At 33.6% G+C, this 18,756-nt stretch overlaps 1 protein-coding gene across 2 annotated transcripts in view; it reads left to right on the top strand.

The window, feature by feature from the left end:
- Positions 1–18,756, top strand: part of ARID4A (AT-rich interaction domain 4A) — a 60,013-nt gene that overhangs the window by 5,875 nt on the left and 35,382 nt on the right. For both annotated transcript variants that reach the window (XM_019644801.1, XM_019644810.1), the window contains exons 5-11: positions 853–943; positions 8,503–8,582; positions 8,668–8,762; positions 11,364–11,496; positions 14,673–14,752; positions 15,678–15,754; positions 16,154–16,320. In XM_019644801.1, coding sequence (XP_019500346.1) covers positions 853–943; positions 8,503–8,582; positions 8,668–8,762; positions 11,364–11,496; positions 14,673–14,752; positions 15,678–15,754; positions 16,154–16,320 — 723 coding nt within the window. The remainder of the gene's footprint in view (positions 1–852; positions 944–8,502; positions 8,583–8,667; positions 8,763–11,363; positions 11,497–14,672; positions 14,753–15,677; positions 15,755–16,153; positions 16,321–18,756) is intronic.

The following is an 18,756-nucleotide window of genomic DNA, read 5'->3' as shown; positions in this document are numbered from 1 at the left end:
GGTCAAGCCTCTACTCCATCCATGATGCGGTCTCCCTAGCAAGACGTGACCATCTGACACCCTACAAAATATTTACAACATTATTAATTATATTCCTCGAACTGTCTTTCATGTCCCTGTGGCAATAGCCACGTTTTGTTTTGAATTCTTGGATTGAGCACTTCATTTTGTTTTTTATACTGTTGCCATACATGTTTAGATTGCTACTTATATAATACGTCTGAATCTTCTGTTCTAACTTACCAAGTAAACTGTGTTGGCTCCATAATTCAATTTAATGAATACCTGTGTTATATTTTCCATCCATTTCTGGCCATTTGTTTATGTAATAAATCTTGGTTATGTCAGAGTACCGCTTTGGTTAATATCTGATATACAGAGGTCTGGAAGCTGAAAGGTCAATTGGTCCATCCCTCTCTTTCTCCAGGTGAATCTTTCTCTGAAAGGTTCCTTAAATATAAATGCTGAATCTCATATTTTTGTGAAAGAAAATTGAAGCTATTTTTGCTGTGTCTTATGGTTTTCAGTTCTTATATTCCACAGTTTTCTTGAAGACAGTGTTATAGTAAAAATGCTCTAAAGTAATACTTAAGAGCCTGGGTTCTCATTCTGGATGCTTGCAAATTATTTTCTCTTTCTGAGACAAAATTTTCAATGTGTACAATGGGGTAATAATAGCTACCTTATGCCAAAGCGTTTGGGGGCTTGTATTGCATGATAAATATATGAGCACTATGAATGACAAAGATCTAAGCCAATGTAAGGTAGAATTACCATAAGTATCTTTTTATAGTTAGTGGGAATGATTTGGTTTATTTAAATTTGGTAATGAAATTTTGATTTGTGTTTTAGGTTGGAGCTATAGTTGAAACAAGGACATCTGATGGATCCTTTCAGGAAGCTATTATCAGCAAGTTGACAGATGCTAGTTGGTATACTGTTGGTAAGTAGTTAAGTAGTAATTTAATCCATAGGATTTGATCTGGGGTTGCATATACCTCTGTTTTGTAAATACACTGAATCATTACATTAGCAGAGAAATATGTATTCTTTCCTGTCAATTTACTTGTTATAATTGGCTAAAATTTTAGTGATGCCCTGCTGGTAACAGAAATAATTATCTCTTACTGTAACTTGACAACTTGTGGCAATTTCATTCAAGAATGTACTTCTTTTTTAGGTTACCTTGATATTTCTTTTCATGAAATTTAAATTATATAGTTGTTTTTGTTCCATAAGAAAACTTAATCTTGTAAATAATAAAAACGTTTTCACTTTTCCTGTAATTACAATTAAGAGAGTACATAATTGCAATCTCTTATTGTATTGCTGCCTGTTTTATGTAAGGGTAATAATAGATGTTACCACAGAATTCATAGACTAAAAAAAATCCAAGCAGAATAGATTCAAGCCTGGGTAAAAATAGCTTAATTTTTTATTTTTCATACAGTGAGGGATCTCTTAGTAACACCTTTCAAGAAAGATATATGTTACTAATGTGAATTCGTTCTTAACATTCCATGCATAACCTTATACTGGTTTTAAAAAAACTTGTAGTGAGTAGCAATAAATGTCATACTACATGTAAATTTAAACCTAAATGTAGTATTTATATAGTTGCTGTCATTATGTTGATGAGAATAGCAACGATTAACATTTGCAAATCTCCTCTCAGTACTTTCCAACTACACAGTCCTGTGGATCACATCCAGTTCTTTGTTTTACACTGACATCTATAGCATTGCTTGGTTTTTACGTTGTCTTGGAATAAACAGTATAATGATAGCATTGTGGTTTCCTTGTAGAAGGAAGAGAAATGGCCATTTCAATTTACTTTTAGTTTGCTTGATTTGTTGCTTTGGGTAAAAATTATCTCCAGTTGATGCTCAAAGCTGTGAAGAACATGCTTCAGTTAAAACTGTATTTCCTGTGCTTTTACTCTGGGGCTTCTACTAGTACGAGTAGTGATTTACTGTATACGTAGCTACTACTTTCTAACCATTTTTATTCCCTTGACCTCCTATAAATTGGTGTTGGTTCACAGTGGTCTATTATTCTGAACTACATATTTTTAGGAAGTTTACTTGTGGTTATTGGTAGTTGTTAGAGATTTAAAAGCTAAGCTAATGTTAACTCTTAGAGATTAATAAGTAAATACAATTTCACTATATTAAACAGGGCAGTGGTAAAAATTACAGTAGTTGATGTGTGCAGAATCATTGAAAATTATATGATGTGTATTCCAGTATTAGTACTGCATCCTATTTGATACTTAATATCAAAGTTGCATTCATGTCACTTGTGTAGTTTTACTGATATAACACTCGTGCTTCGGCATAAGCAGTACTTTTCAGGTTTTCACATTCTGGGTTTCTGGACTCCAGAATAATCCTTCAATTATGAATAGCAGTCTCTATTTACATGAATGGCATTTTAGTATTTCTAAAAACTATTTGCTACTGAGCATTCTCTATAGTGATTTTCTATGATAGGTAATTACAGAAGAAGTTGTATAATTCTTGTTCTCAAAGAGCTTAGAATTGTAATTGCATATAATTCATGTATCAAGCATCAGTGTATGTAAGAATCACTTGGTGCTTTTTTAAAAAAATGAGATTTGAAGACCCCACATCTCTCCAATTAAGTAGATCTTTGGGTGGCAACGCAATAATCTTTCTTTTTATATGCACAATGGCTGAATCTAATAGAGGTCGTACACACTTAGAAAAACAGACCACACTTGGAGAAACAAGAGACTTACTCGGGAGAAAATTTTCAAAATATTTAAGATTTTTACATCTGTGTAATGAGAGAGAAAGACCTAAAACATTTAGGATGTTAAGAGACACTATTCACTTAAGTATACTTAATATAGCACTCTGCTCTACAGAATGGTTTGGTAGTGAAGGATGTAGACCACATAAAGAATGATTAGAGGGGCGGCCAGTTAGCTCAGTTGGTTAGAGTGCAGTGCTCATAACACCAAGGTTGCCTGTTCGATCCCCATATGGGCCACTGAGTTGCGCCCTTCACAACTAGATTGAAACAACTGCTCGACTTGGAGTTGATAGGTCCTAGAAAAAAAACACTGTTCCCCATTTAAAAAAAAAAAAAAGGAATGATTAGAGTATAGCAAGCTTAAAAGATAGCAAAATAAAATGTGTGATCTCTCACAGGTCATAAACTTTTTTTTTTTTGGTACCAGCTGAGCCATCCTGCCACCTGTTGGCAGCTCAGCACCAGCTAAGCTCGGGCACAGTGCCATTGGCCCACGTGGGAACCAAACCAGCGGCCCTGCTACTCAGAGCCCGCACTCCCACGCTAACTCCTAACCAACTGAGCCACTCAGCCAGCCCCCTAAACTTTCTGTATTTTTCTTTAATAGAGTGCCTACTGCCTATTGGGTTTAATCATTCTTTTCTGGAATTTTTCTTGATTTCTTGTTCCTAGCGAGGTGTTGCAGAGGTAGAATCAAAAAGTTATACAAAATATGATTTTTCTTCATGACATTTTAAAAGAGATCTTGAAATTATGTCAGACTATTAAAAATAAAAGGAGAATACCATACTGCTGGTTTGGTCAAATAGGAGTTTTAATCCCTGGTGATCAAAAGTTAGCAATGAGTCAGTGATATTAACTCCTCCCTATGTAATGTGGGTATTAATGTTTACTATTATAGTTCATTGACCCATTTTGAAAGAGGTAGATCTAACATAACTCAATTTTTAAAAATCTAGTGTTTTGCCCTCTAATGTTGAATAATAAATAGCTCTAGCTCATGGACTTTTTTTGGTTTATTGAACCTTGGAAACATTTCCTATTATAAAACAGTTCTTCCTAGCATAGTTCATTCATTTGGCAGTTTTTATTCCTTGCATTAAAGATAAGGAATTTATTATGCATGTACATGTGTTGTTGTTACCTGTCCAGTCATTCAAAAGGTATCAAAATTGGGATTAGAATTCATATTTTGACTGTGGCCATTAATTCCTGGTAAATACAACTGTCAATAAGACATTCTATAGCTCTTCTTTTGCCGTTTTGGAATATAAAGATACATTGAATTTGAAAAATAAGGAAAATGTCAAGGAAAAAAATTGCCATTAATTTTAGTAATTTACATATAAAATGTACATATATGGCATATATCATGTTTAACACATCTATTTGATCATTTATGTATTTTTATGACAAGTTATTTTTCTGAGTTATAACTTTTTCATGACTTGTGTAATAGTTACTGTCTTGCACATCAGTTGTATCAGATCTTATAGAAGTTCTAATTAATGGAGTAGAGATTTAGATGAAACTGGTGAATGGGCTGACTGTTTTAGAATGTCCTGCAGGCTTATAAGGGTTTTAATTTAGTTAGAACCTCTTATGACAAATGTTGTTATAACCAAAATCAACCACAAAACGTTTTCAAAACCAGGTGGTTGGTTATTCCATTGATTAGAAAATCATTACAAAAACACTTACTAAGCAACAAAGAAATCTGTTAAGTTCTGTAAAAGGTTTTAACCCATTGTTAAATGGCCTTCCATATCACTTAGCATTCCAATGATATTTTTGTTCATATAATTAGACATTGGAATGTTAATTTCTTAAGTTTCCAGGTTCCTAAAGTTTTTGACCTAGCTGCTGAGGGACTTCTGTAGTTCTCACATATGATTTTACTATTAGGATATACGTTTATTTTTAATTTTAAAGTTCTTACCCCATTATGTGAAATATTTTGTTAATCATAACTGTAATACACAAACATAATAATAATATGTATTTTAATCCCCTCCCTTAACTAAATTGTAGCTCATTGAATAACCTTCTGATTCTCAGTTTCATTATCTATAAAAGGAAGATAGTGATTCCTCCCTTACAGAGGCTCCTGTGAGCATCAGGACATAAGTGATAGCCAGTTATATATTGGGTAAACAAAATTAATTTACTGTTGTTATTATCTTACTGTCCTCCAGCATAAAACAGTGTTATGATAACAGGTAGATCTTTTGTATTTAGTAGTTATATTAGATCCCTGTTGCTTTTGTTTCTTTGAATTTTAACAGTTTAGAGTTAGGCTTTGTATATTTTGTTTGCAATGGCATTATTTTGCCTAGTATAATCAAGAGAGTCTCAACTTTATCATTTTTCTCAAATCAGGTTTTAGTATTTATATGTAATACACTAACGGAGATACTACTTTTGTAATATCTGTTCTGTTGCACTCAATGAAGAATCTACTCAAATGCCATTTTTGGCAAGTATAAGAAATTTCATTGAATTACTAAATCTTAATAGTGCGACATTTTTCTTTTGGCAAGCTGTAGTATATATCTTGAACTAAAAAGAAACTAAATTTATTATATATACCAGTTAATTATTTCACTGTTATGAAAATGCTGGTCACTCTTTAATGCCTACAAATTTTATGTTCTTTTAGATGATACTTCTAACATGAATTTATAGAGAAAATGTCTTAAGGATGGAGTTTTTCATGATTTTCATAATCAAGGATGTCATGATTCATAGGTCCACTATGTTGTTGGGTTTTCTACTTGTCTTTCAGGAACTCTTGAGTAGTTAACATGGCTTAACAAAATTGATTTCACTCCTCAAATATATACCTTTGTATGTTTTTATGAATTAAACAAATAAAGTCATACTGTTTTTCTTTGTTCTGTTGAGGTTGGAAGTGTCCCTAAGTAAAGCTATAAAATTGATGTTTGCATCACAGCTCCCTTTTGAGAAGTTCCTTTGGTTGTTACACTATTTCTAACCATGGTAAAATATGACAAAATCAAATGAATTTTTTCCTTCAAAAATCTGATTTATTTCAAGTGAGTGTTTTAAAAAAACAAGAACTAAGTATAGTAATCATTGAAATCTCTCATCAGAATATTTTGATTTGGGACTGCCATTGATTAATGATAAAACACGGTGGAAAAGATTTTGTTGCAAAGTTGACATTATTAATTGGTCTTACATTCTCATTTTCCTTCCTCACACCTCCACTTAAATATGTGTATATATGAGTATATACAGAGGGTGCCAAAAAATGTACACACATTTTAAGAAAGGAAAAAACTGTATTAAAATTGTAATAATATATATATACCAATAACAAAAAATGAATACAAGTCACGTTTGACTTCTGCAATTACAAGAGGTGCTCAGAGTGGTTACCATCAGTGTCCAGACACTTCTTTTTTTTTTACATGTTTTCTTCCAACTTTTACCTAATTCTATTTTTTTTTTTTTAAAGATTTTTATTGGGTAATTGGGGGGATGGGAACAGTGCTGGGGAATTAGGGGAAGGGGAACAGACAAGCTGTTGTCGTTTTGTTCTTCAGTCTAGTTGTGGAGGACGTTGCCTCACTGGCCCAAGTTGGCACCATCACTGCGCTCTTCCCGGGCAAGGCAGATCAGTCGCCGGCTTCTGGACGGCCGCCCACCGCGGCTGCTGGCCGCTCATGCTGGCTGCCGGCCACACACGGTAGCCCATGGCAACCCACTGCCACAGGGACCGCAGCCCACGCCGTCGCCGGTGACTCATGCAGCCCAGCTCCAGGTTGAGCTGTTGTTCAGCATCTTAGCTGTGGAGGGCAGTGTCACTGGCCCTCATATGTGGGATCCGAACCGGGGCCCTCTGGCATCCCAAGCGAGCTCCCAACCATTGCGCCACTCGGCCGGCCCCAGACACTTCTGATTATGGCAAACTACTGCTTGAACAACGTCGACCATCTCTTAAAATGTGTATACATTTTTTTGGCACCTCCAGTAGTGCGTCAAATGTCACCATCTTTGGTACTGTAGGCATTAAGGAAGATTGGAACTTTTAAGATTTTCTTTAGTATACTTATGTACATTAAAACTAATGTGAAGAATTATTTTAAGTTATAACTACGATTTTGAACTTTTAAAAGAACAATGGTTTATTTATTAGACTTGACACCATGTGAATCATAATTTTAATACAAATATTTAGAGCACTTTTAATCAAGTATAGGTTAGTGATGTAATTATTGGAGAATATTGTGTTTTATCCTGTCACAGTATCTGCAGGTGGTTATTAATTTCTGCATCTTTAACAGTGTATAAAATAAAATACCCACTTTTGTAGAATCATTCTAGTTGTTTGAATATGTGCTTCAGGAACTTTTAATTGACACTGCATTGTCTCCTACATGTAAGAGAATCTAAACTTGACATTTTTAGTCTAAGAAAAAGAACTCATTGAGATAAATATTGAAAAAGTTGAGTGCTCTTACGTAATTAAGTTTCTAGCATGAAAAAATTAAGATTATGATTTGAAAACAGAGTGCTTGCTAATAAAGCAACCTTTTTTTGAAAAAAATACAGGATTGTAATTATATAGATAACAAGGTAAAAGATCTAAGATATTAGATTAAGGTAATGTAAAAATTTCCTTTATTAACACTAACCTATTCTGTTAGAATGGAAAAACATCTGGAATTATGAAAAGCAATATTAAATCTTAAAATCATTTTTGGGTATATATGCTTTCCTGTGTATATGTTATTTTCATGAGATGTATAAACATTTGTTGATATGTATATGCCTTTTAGGTATCTGAGGTAAAGATCCTATCTTATAGTTTATTTCTTCATAATGCTGGGCAATCAGATGTTTACTGAGAACATTTTCTTTTTAATAAGCCTTATAAATGGTAGATGTTAAAATCAGTACATTTCTGAAAAATTAAATCTATAAAATTATTAAAATAATATAGCTAATCATACAGTGAATATTAGTTAATTATTAAATTCCTTACCCTCATTTCCTCAAAACATTTGAACATAGTTTTTTAAGTAGTATGATTTTTTTAAAATATAGTAAAAGTAAAAACTTTTAAGAAAGCTTCCATGTAATTATGAGTATTTTTTAGAATTTTTTAAAAAGAAATTTTATCTTTCTGATGTTTCTTTGTTTCAACACTTACTTCTAAACTTCTTACATCCTCTTCTACCAAAAGAAAAAAGTTGAATCTTATGACTTTAGAGTTTGGCAGCCAGGTCTTCTACTATGGTGAGTTATCACACAATAAGTAGAAGCAGCAGCATTATCCAACAGCATTATCAGAAGCCAGTTTCCTTAAGTTAGGGATGTGCCATTGATAACTTGAGAAAAATCCATAACACTTCTTTTTTTTAAACCAGGTTTTTGCTCATTCTTCTAGGAGTGAAGGTAATTTAATATCTGTGTTTTGACTATGTTGCTAATGGTTTAAGAAGGTAGTTCTGTAGTGTTAGAAATTGAAAAAGTAAATGGAGATGCTAAGCATTTGGGGGCACCCATTTAACCTGTGTTTGTTTGGTATCTCTAGAATGAAAAATGTGGTATGCACATTTTAAAAGGTTTTGCAAAATAACTAACAAATAATGGTTCTTAAAAATATTAAGCCCCAGATAAATAGCAATAATAGCATTCTGTGCCATTAAATTTTTATTTAGTGGGCATAAATTATCTCTCTTTTGTTTATTGTAGTGTTTGATGATGGTGATGAGAGAACATTGAGACGCACCTCACTTTGCCTAAAAGGAGAGAGACATTTTGCCGAGAGTGAGGTAGGGTGACACAAACTCTTTGGGTTGAACAAAAGCTACTAATATAGAGGCAAAATGTGATTTAATTTGTCTGTTTCTTATCCAGACGCTTGACCAGCTTCCATTAACAAATCCAGAGCATTTTGGAACTCCTGTAATTGCAAAGAAGACAAACAGAGGAAGGAGGTCTTCTCTTCCTGTGTGAGTGTTTTTATGTACAGTAACATTACAATTATTGTAACATTAAACAAATGACTTTTCTAAGATGGCTACATTTGTTTGGGTAACCTTTACATAGCATCTTATATCCTTATGCTAGACATTTTACGCTGAGCTGATCTTGTTCTTAGTTTTTCCTATTACTTTGTCTTATAGTTATCACAACTTCTTTTCAAAGAGGCTATTTTTGTTTAATGTTGCTTTTCCAAATTCCATACTTCATACGATTTTTGTATTTTAAGTGAGTATATTTTAACATTTTTATTTCAAAAACTTTTATTTCAAAGTTAAAAATTGTAACAATAATACAATAAACTTTCATACACTCATCATCTATATTCACCGATTGTTAACATTTTCTGGCACATTTGCTTTATCATTTCCCCTCTTTATAGATACATATTATAATTATTTTTTAATTCATCATAATAATTTTAATTGGCTGAACCATTTGAGAGGAGATTACAAGCATCATGAACTTTAACCCCCTAAATACTTTAGGACAGAACAAGGACATTCTCTTATATAACCAAAGGATGATTGTCAAATTCAGAAAATTTGATATTGATAGAATGCTATTATCTAATGATATGTAGTCCATGTTTCAAATTTTGCCAGCTGTCCCAATAATAGCCTTTATAGCATCCACTGACTGCAGGATCCAATCCAAGAGTTGCATTTAGTTCTTTTTTTTTTTAAGATTTTTATTAAAATATAGCTAACATACAATATTACATTAGTTTCACATGTACATCATAGTTATTCAGCAGTACCCACCTGGCACTATACATAGTTATTACCATATTATTGATTATATTCCTTAGGCTAAAGAAGTGATCACCATGATAATGATAAGTCCAGCAACCATCTGACACTGTACCACGCTATCAAAACATTATTGATTATATTTCCTATGCTGTACATTACATCCTCATGACTTATTTGTTTTATACATGGAAATTTGGACCTTTTATTCACCTTTATTTCCCCCCCCCTTTTTTTTAATAAAGATTTTTATTGGGGAATTGGGGGGATGGGAACAGTGTTGAGGAATAGGGGAAGGGGAACAGACAAGTTGCTGTCGTTTTGTTCTTCAGTCTAGTTGTGGAGGACATTGCTTCACTGGCCCAAGTTGGCACCATCATTGCGCTCTTCCCAGGCGAGGCAGATCAGTCACCGGCTTCTGGATGGCCGCTCACTGCGGCTGCTGGCCGCTCACGCTGGCTGCTGGCCACACACGGTAGCCCATGGCAACCCACTGCCACAGGGGCTGCAGCCTACGCCATCGCCGGCGACTCACGGCAGCCCAGCTCCAGGTTGAGCTGTTGTTCAGCATCTTAGCTGTGGAGGGCAGTGTCACTGGCCCTCATATGTGGGATCCAAACCGGGGCCCTCTGGCATCCCAAGCCAGTTCTTAACCATCGCGCCACTCGGCCAGCCCTCCCCCCTTTTTAAATTTTTCAATTACAGTTGACATTCAATATTATTTTATATTAATTTCAGGTGTACAGAGTAATGATTAGACATTTATATAATTTAAGAAGTGATCCTCCTGACTAATGTAGTACCCACCTGGCACTATGTGTAGTTATTACCTTATCACTGACTATATTCCCTGTGCTTTACTTTGCATCCCCATGACAATTTTATAACTACCAATTTGTGTTGCTTAATCCCTTCACCTTTTTCACCCTGCCTCCACCCTCCTCCCGTCTATCACCCCAACAAATCTTGTATCCATCTGACACTATACAGAGTTATTGCAGTATCACTGACTGTATTGCTTATGCTGTATCCTACATCCCCATGACTACTTTGTTACAACCAGTTTGTACTTCTTAATCCCTTCCCGTATTTCGCCCTCCCCCCAATACCCATCTGGCAACTATCAAAATGTTCTCTGTATATTTGAGTTTGTTTCTCTTTCATTTGTTTGCTTATTTTCTTCTTTAGATTCCACTGATACATGAAATCATATGACATTTGTTTTTCGCTCTCTGTTGCATTTAGTTTTTAAGTCCCCTTTAATCTGGACAAGTTCCTAAGCCCTTTTTTGTCTTTTCATGGCATTGATATTTTTGAAGAGCACAGGCCAGTTGTTCTGTAGACTGTTCTTCACTAGGAGTTTGTCTGATTGTTTTAGTTATCCAGATAGGTCCTAAAAAACCCTCAGTTGTGTTTTAATGAGATCTTTTCATAACCTGTTGAAAATTAGAGTTATGTTATCTGGCATCTGGCATACATAAAAAATAGAAGGGCAGTCTTTCAAAAAATGTATTTGGCACAGTAAGCACTTCCTGGTGACACAGTTAGGCTTTCCTATCCCAGTGGGTGGTTGGTAGAAGAGCCCAAGTCCAAGCCCTCATCAATCTAGTGAGGTGGATCAGAGTACCATGGACAGCTCAGGACTACTTCTGTGGGAACAGGGAAGGATCCATCACTTTACTTCCAATAAGGACGAATAGGCTACTGTTCTGGGGTAATCCAGATTAGAATTGAATTGTACGTGTTAAATTCACACCACTCTGACTGTATTAAAAATAGTTTATGTTAAGATCATGATAAAGTTATTCTAACTTTTAGTAATGAAGATGAAAAGGAAGAGGAAAGTAGTGAAGAAGAAGATGAAGATAAGCGACGGCTCAATGATGAATTATTAGGAAAAGTTGTAAGTGTGGTATCTACGTCTGAGAAGACTGAATGGTATCCTGCTTTGGTAAGTAAGGTTTCTCTGCAGAATAATCAACCATTTAAAGTATTTGTGTCACATGGATTTTTAAAAAGCATTTAAAATATTTTGATGGTATTACATGAGTTTGATTTGGACTTCATTGCAAAATTGAGGTCCTACATATTTCACTGTCTTCTTTTGTTATTTCCTTTCTTTAATTCTTTATTCATTTATTGGGATCTTTCAGTTCTTCCTTCAAAACATGTCCAATGGTCTCTTTTTACTCTATTCCGTTACTACTTTATACCTGATTTACAGTAACTACCTCCAGGTCTCCTTAACTTGGTTATTGAATACTTTCTTCACTAAATTCAGCCTAATTTTCTAGAAGTAACTTTTATAGAGAAATCATTTAAAAATATTGATTTAATCATGATAGTGCCATTCTTTAAAAAAAAAAAAAGCCTTCACTGACTCTGCCTAATGTATTAATTCTGCTTCCTTTAAATGAGTAGTTGAGGCCATCTCTTGGTTTGTTCCCATTATCAGTGTAAGCTCTCTACTCAGGCTCTCTTAACTGTTCCTGCCATAAGACACTTCACTCTTCCAAGCCTCTACCCCTGCCTTACGTCATTTGTATTTACTGAGGATCTGCATTGAGATCAGATTTGTTCCAAGTTCCTTAGAAGAGAGAGAAATATGAGACTTATGTTGGGTTGTCGGAAAAGTCATGACGCATTTTTGCAACGAAAAACATAGAAAAAATGTGTCATAACTTTTCTGACAACCCGATAACACATTGCCCTCAAGAAGCTCACTATACACGTCTAAAAGATTGCATAGTAATTGAAAATTATATACTAATTTAAAAAACCTTTGGAATAGGACAGGAGCACTGGGTAAAGGAATGGTACACCTAGGCTTTGGAAATGCAAGTCTTAGTGGGGTTGGTATAGAAAACCAACCTTTGCTTACTTGGTGAAGGAATGATAAGAAGGGATGGGCAAGAGGATGATTTTGTGAGAGGAATCAATAATACTTAGTAATACCTGTCTCCACTTTCTCCTCTTCCTACCCCTCTCTTCTTAAGGTTCACCTGAAGTCCTACCTTTTCTTCAGAGTCTCCCCTAACCACTTTGACATAAATAGGCCCTTTTTCTCTGAGTTTTGATACCTCTTATACCTTTAATAATAATTTTGGCACTAAATGTGTCCCAAATTAGATAAGAACTGAGGCCATTTTTTTTTTTCAGGTTTCTGTGTGCATGTAAGTAAATACATTACTCAATTCCTATAGAATAGATTTACTTTACATAGGAAAAGTCTGAAAATCCTTCGAACTTTTCAACTGTACAGGCAGACAAGTAAATGGATTTGGACTCTGAATATTCAGGTCATAATTTGCCAAGAGATTTTTTAAAAAAAATTCCTTTATTCAACAGCTTTATCATTTTCCAGGTGATATAGAAAATAAAAGATAAGTAAGACAACAGTCTTACAATTGATGATTTTATAGTCAAATGCAAATAATCTAATTATACAAAATTGTGTGTTCAATATTAGGACTTCTTGTAATGAGAGATCACATTTATTTAAAGAAAATTCAGAAAACCTTCACAAAACAGGTACCTTTGAGCTGAGCCTAGAAGAATTTAAAGTTAATAAGCATAGCTTCACTAGAGGGCTTCCTTAGAGGAAATAAGATAAGTAAAAGCAGAAAAGCAAGGAATTCGTTCATGGAACTGTGTGCTCTGGGAATCGATTTTGGCTAAATATTAGATGTGAGTAGAGGAATAATAGGAAATTAGACTGGGAAAGATAATTTGGATCTAGGACGGAAGGGTTTTTAAAGTCCAGCTAAGGAATTTGGATGCAGTTCTTCACAGAATTTTGCAGAAGAGTGACATTATTCGAGCTGCATGTTTAGGAATGTTGGATAGATTTTTGTTGTAAAGGCTGGAGGTGGCAGGAATCAATTTAGAGACCATTAGCGTGGTTCGTAGGTGAGGTAATTAAGCTTGGGCTGTGCCTACTCATCTTTTAAGACCTATTTAAGCCTTTGCTCCCACACCCTTTCCTTCCTCAGGCTGGGTTAAATCTCCCTCCTACGTGTTTTCATATATTATCCTCTGCCTAGTGGTTTCACTGTACTTTTTCTCCATTGTGTTCTTTTTGTGTGTCTTTTTGTGTCCATTACACTATTAGGTTCTTGAGAGCAGATACAAATATATTATTAATCCAGTAATTTCCAGCACCTAACAAAGTAAACATGTACTTTCATCCATTGTTAAGACAGCTGATATGACTGCCAAGAATTTTTAATTATCTGGATATATGCTATTTAATATGGTAGCCATGAGCCCTGTGTGGCTATTAAAGTTTAAATGTAACAACTAAAATTAAATAGAATTAAAAATTCAATCTCTAAGTTGCACTGGCCACATTTCAAGTGCTCAGCCCCATGCGGCTCATTGCTACTGTGTTGGTCAATGCGATAATGAAGATTTTCATCATTGAATAAAGTTCTGTGGATGGTGCTAGATTGTAGCAGAGTGGCTAGTGTTGGAAGGTGGAGGGGGTGGTAATAAGCAAGGTACATTTCAGCCATTTATTGGTAGACTTTAATTTTTTTTAAAGATTAAATTCTATAAAGAATATATAGAGACTGTTATTTACTAATGTTAAAACGTTTGTTATTTTTAAAAGTTAAGAAATTAAAAGTTCTTTACTCAGATTTTTCAGATTGGTATTAATTACTAAAAGTTGTACATGCCCTGGTAAGAATGGGAGCTTAGGTAGGTGTTCATTTCAGAATAGATCCTGATTCAAGTGTATTTTGAAAAATTATAATATGTCAAATTTTCATCACATATACATTTTATTTTTTGGACAATAAAGGAATTATTATTTAACTTAGAGTAAATCCTAATATTTTAAAAGCGGTGGTCACATTATAATTTATATTTCATTGATTATTTACTTTATAATCTAATGACTAGATAAATTATTATCTAGAAAACCAGTGTGCCAAATTAAAATTATAAAGTGACCTTCCTTTGTAGGTAATTCATGAATAATGAAAGCTATTGTGAATGAAACTATTTCTTGTAAAATATGATGCATTTTAGAAGTTAAGGGATCTGGAATTGTCCTTTTTAAAAAAACATTCTTTTTGTGAGCAAGGAAAATAGGAATCTATCCATTCTTATTTTATATTTCAGGTTATATCTCCCAGCTGTAATGATGACATCACAGTGAAAAAAGACCAGTGCTTAGTTCGATCATTTATTGATTCTAAATTGTGAGTAATGAATCACTTGATAGTGGTACAGAGGGAGGGGAAAAAAAATGGAAGCACAGCGATAGACTCTTCCCCACTCTAAGAATTTATTTTTAAAAGTCTAATCATTTTGTGAGCTGCAAAGTTGTTGCTTAATACGTTTTGACTTTGTGTAATGTAGATTATTTTTTACTGAAAAATTTTATATAAACAATTGTGAAAATAATATTTTAAAAGTTTTTTTTAATAAAGTATGGTATTGGTTTTCTCTTTAATTGTAAAAATTCTTTATTTTTATCATGTGTACATGTTATAAACTATGAAATTTACTTTTAATAGAATTTATATTACCAGAATAATTATTTTGACTTTTTTTCTGATTAAAAGCCAGATTTTTAGAAACTTTTCTTAACTTCAACTCTCTTGTTTCCAAAACAGATGTAAAATTATACATATATATATATATATATATATATAGAGAGAGAGAGAGAGAGAGAGAGAGATATGTAATCCTCTGAAAAATTAGACCATAATATATCTTACAATGATAAAAGTATTTTAATATTACCTTTATTTCATTTTTTTACTAAACTAAATAATAAATTTAAGAAATATTAAAGTTCAAAATAGACATTGTTGTCTTCTACAAGGAAAACATCATGCTGGTATAAACTACCACATACTGTGTGTAAGAGGGTTGCATAGATTGAAATATTACAAATGTGGTTCTTTAATGTACTTTGAGTATGTGAATCATCAAAATTAAAATACTAGCTTTGCCTATATTATCTGTTGCTTTTTATTAAGAATTAGGACATATACAGTCTTCTATACATTTTATAGGCAAAGTAATTTTGATTTTGAGGTTTATATTTTTCTGTGTTAACATGGACTATTTCAGTGATAATTTTTCCTTAATAATGGCTCCCTTCTTCTCTATAATTAGTTATTCTATAGCAAGAAAGGATATCAAGGATGTAGACATTCTCAATCTCCCTGAATCTGAGCTGTCTGCCAAACCAGGTAAAGTAAGGATGAAACAATCCATTATTTCATGATGTGGCTCTAAATGGCAAATAGTGACCAAAGTAAGACTAAATAGTCTCTGGTGCTAAGTTTAGAATTAACATGTACTCTTATTTGATGGCTATTTTTTTCATGAGTAGAAATAATATTTGATTTATAATTTTTCAATAAGTGTAACTTTTCATGTTTTACCATTAAGATTTCTAGCAATAGTCTCTAGAGTAATAATAAATATTAATATAACATTAAAACTTATGAAATATATTCAAATTTACTGTATCATTTTATAAGTGACAGCTGAATTTGAATTCAGATCTTTGGACTCTGAATGTTATGTCTTTATTATTCTGTGCTGCTAATTATATAACAACTGCTGAAGTATATTTTTACTCTTAGGGCTGCAGAAAGCAAGCATCTTCTTAAAAACTAGAGTTGTTCCTGATAACTGGAAAATGGATATAAGTGAAATCCTGGAGTCATCCAGTAGTGATGATGAAGATGGCCCAGCTGAAGAAAATGAGGAAGAGAAGGAAAAGGAGGCCAGAAAGGAGGAAGACGAGGCGGTGGGTGGAATTTTGTGTTTGTAATATATAAAAACATCATAATACTCTAAAGTAAAAATAATACCTTTGTGCGTTTTCCCTCTTTTAGAGTCCCTATATTTGTTTCTGTCTTTTTTTAGTTCAACTTGATTTGGGGTAGGGGGAGTTTTTTTGGCTTCTAGCTTATTGGGTAAATTGAACTAATTTTTAGCTGGTAAGAGGTTATAAAGAAGAACTTTTCAGGTTAAATAATCAACAAGTGCAAAGTTGCGGGGGGTGGGGGGGGGCTTTGCATCTTTTCCAAACAAAGAGGAAAGAAGTCTAACTTTTAGGTGTATATCATGTGTTGACTCATTTAAATTGTTACTGTGTGGAGCAACTGGTATTATCCTCCTTAAAGGGAGGAAAGTGAGGGTCAGGAAGGTTTTAAGTAACTTTCCCAAGGTGGCACAGCTCAAATGTGGAGAACAAGGATTTAAACCTAGGTCTGGTCTTTCTGGACTTCAAAACCTCACCTTTTTCAGACATTTCAGTGTCTCAAAGATAATGGGGATAAAAATTTCTATCCAAACGGAAAGAATATTTCATTTGGCAGTTTGATAAATCATAGAATAGATTTACATTGGATTTTATAAGTGCTAATGGTTTTCTCTGTAATATTATGATGTCATCTAGAGTATCAGTATAAATTGTAGAAAATCATTCATGGAGTACCAGCTAATTGCTTACATGAATATTGTTGTCTATTCAGCAGTCTTTTGTCAAATGGGATAAATTGTCCACTATATTTTTAGTTGTCATCAGGAAAAGGGGCTTAGGAGCAGACAAAGAGAATGAGTTTACTAAAAAGGAAGACCTACTTGAGCATGTAAAATATTTGCTTGGAAAATGTAGAATGCTTGTTTCTGTTTTACATATACAAATACATACTAATTAATGAGATGAAATGAGTATACTTGTGTGTGATGAAGGGCATAGAATATTTCTCTCGGTTTACTTCCCCTGCAGTATTTGGTTTTTTGCACTCTGAAATCAGAATGGCGGTTCATACTTACAGGCTGCCTACAGAGTTGCCATAGTAACGTGCTGTTGGTTTTAAGTGAGCATGCTCGGAAAGACAGGAAGGTTTAGCAGAGGCTTGGCAGGTTGCCAATGGAGGTTTGCCAGATGCTTTGAAATGGGCTGTCTTTCTTTTCCTTTCATGTAATGTCTGATTTTTATGTGGAAGAGAATGTAAGTAGTGCTGTATAACCCTGCGGATGCTATGCCCTAAGAGGGGAAGCAAATATTTGCAAGTCAGACTGAAAAATGTTCAGACACTGTACTGATTAAGTAGAAGGGGAATCTAACCATTTTGCATTTGAAAGAAAATGCAGCATATAGGTAAGATTTTTTTTTGATATTTAGTTACCATTTTGCTTGCCACAGATGGGGTTAAATAAAAATTTTAGGCATTGATGATGTGGCTGATATGGTAGGACTCGGAAACAAGCGCAATTGTGTTTTGTAAAAGAGACAGTAGGAGTCTATTTTTAGAATATCAGAGAATAAGTATTTTTCTGAAACATAAGATGGATTTTTAAATGAAAATGATGAAACAGTTTGGCAGAATTCAGGATTTAAAGTCTAACTATTAAATGTGATTTTTGTATTCTTTCTGTATTTATACATTGCATGTTTTCAGGATAAATAGGCCACATTTTCAGGGTGTGAACTATTCCAGTCTGGTTTTTCTGTTTGTTTTTTTAAAATTAACATTAGTTAGACTCTTATATTACCAAATATTGAAAAAAGATTAGTCTCTTTATTTTTGCTAATACTTTTAATCGGTGTCCTTTCAGAATGCATTTTCCCTACTACCCCCTCCCCCCCCAAAAAGAAAACAAACCTGAAATTTTAAACAAAGAAGGTAAAAAGGGCTTTGTAGTAAGGTTGGAGAGGATGGCTATAAAATAGTAAATGGTGCTCTTGTTACAGCTATTTATTTCATAAAAACCATGTTTTATTCAAGCTGTGAGTAAATGTTAGTAAAAAAAGAATAAAGAGCACAGACAAGCTCTGTTACCTATTGTTTGCAGGTAATAACTAAAGAAATTGAAAAAGGTAAGGACCTTTGTAAGGATAATCTCTTCTTAAAATGTATTACTTAAATTACGAGCCTATTAAAATTAAATGAACCAGGATGCTTTTAATCTGAAAAATAAAAGCAAAATTACAAAATGTAAGCACTGATTTATATGACTATTATTTAAAATTATTTTTCAAATGGTCAATTTTGTGACATATACTTTATTGAGTTCCTTGATAGAAACTAATTCCTCTTTTTTTCTGGCCATACAGGGAGATTTTCTTGAGTGAGATTTTGGTTGCTTTAGAAAAAAATCAGCTGCATTTTTTGCTCTTGGATTTAAGATTTAGTTGCTGAATCATTCTAACTTGTCTTGAACAGTAATTTTT

Source organism: Hipposideros armiger, unplaced genomic scaffold (assembly GCF_001890085.2).
Source record: "Hipposideros armiger isolate ML-2016 unplaced genomic scaffold, ASM189008v1 scaffold_5, whole genome shotgun sequence".
In the NCBI taxonomy this organism is placed as follows: domain Eukaryota; kingdom Metazoa; phylum Chordata; class Mammalia; order Chiroptera; family Hipposideridae; genus Hipposideros; species Hipposideros armiger.
This window is presented reverse-complemented; position numbering and strand designations above follow the sequence as displayed.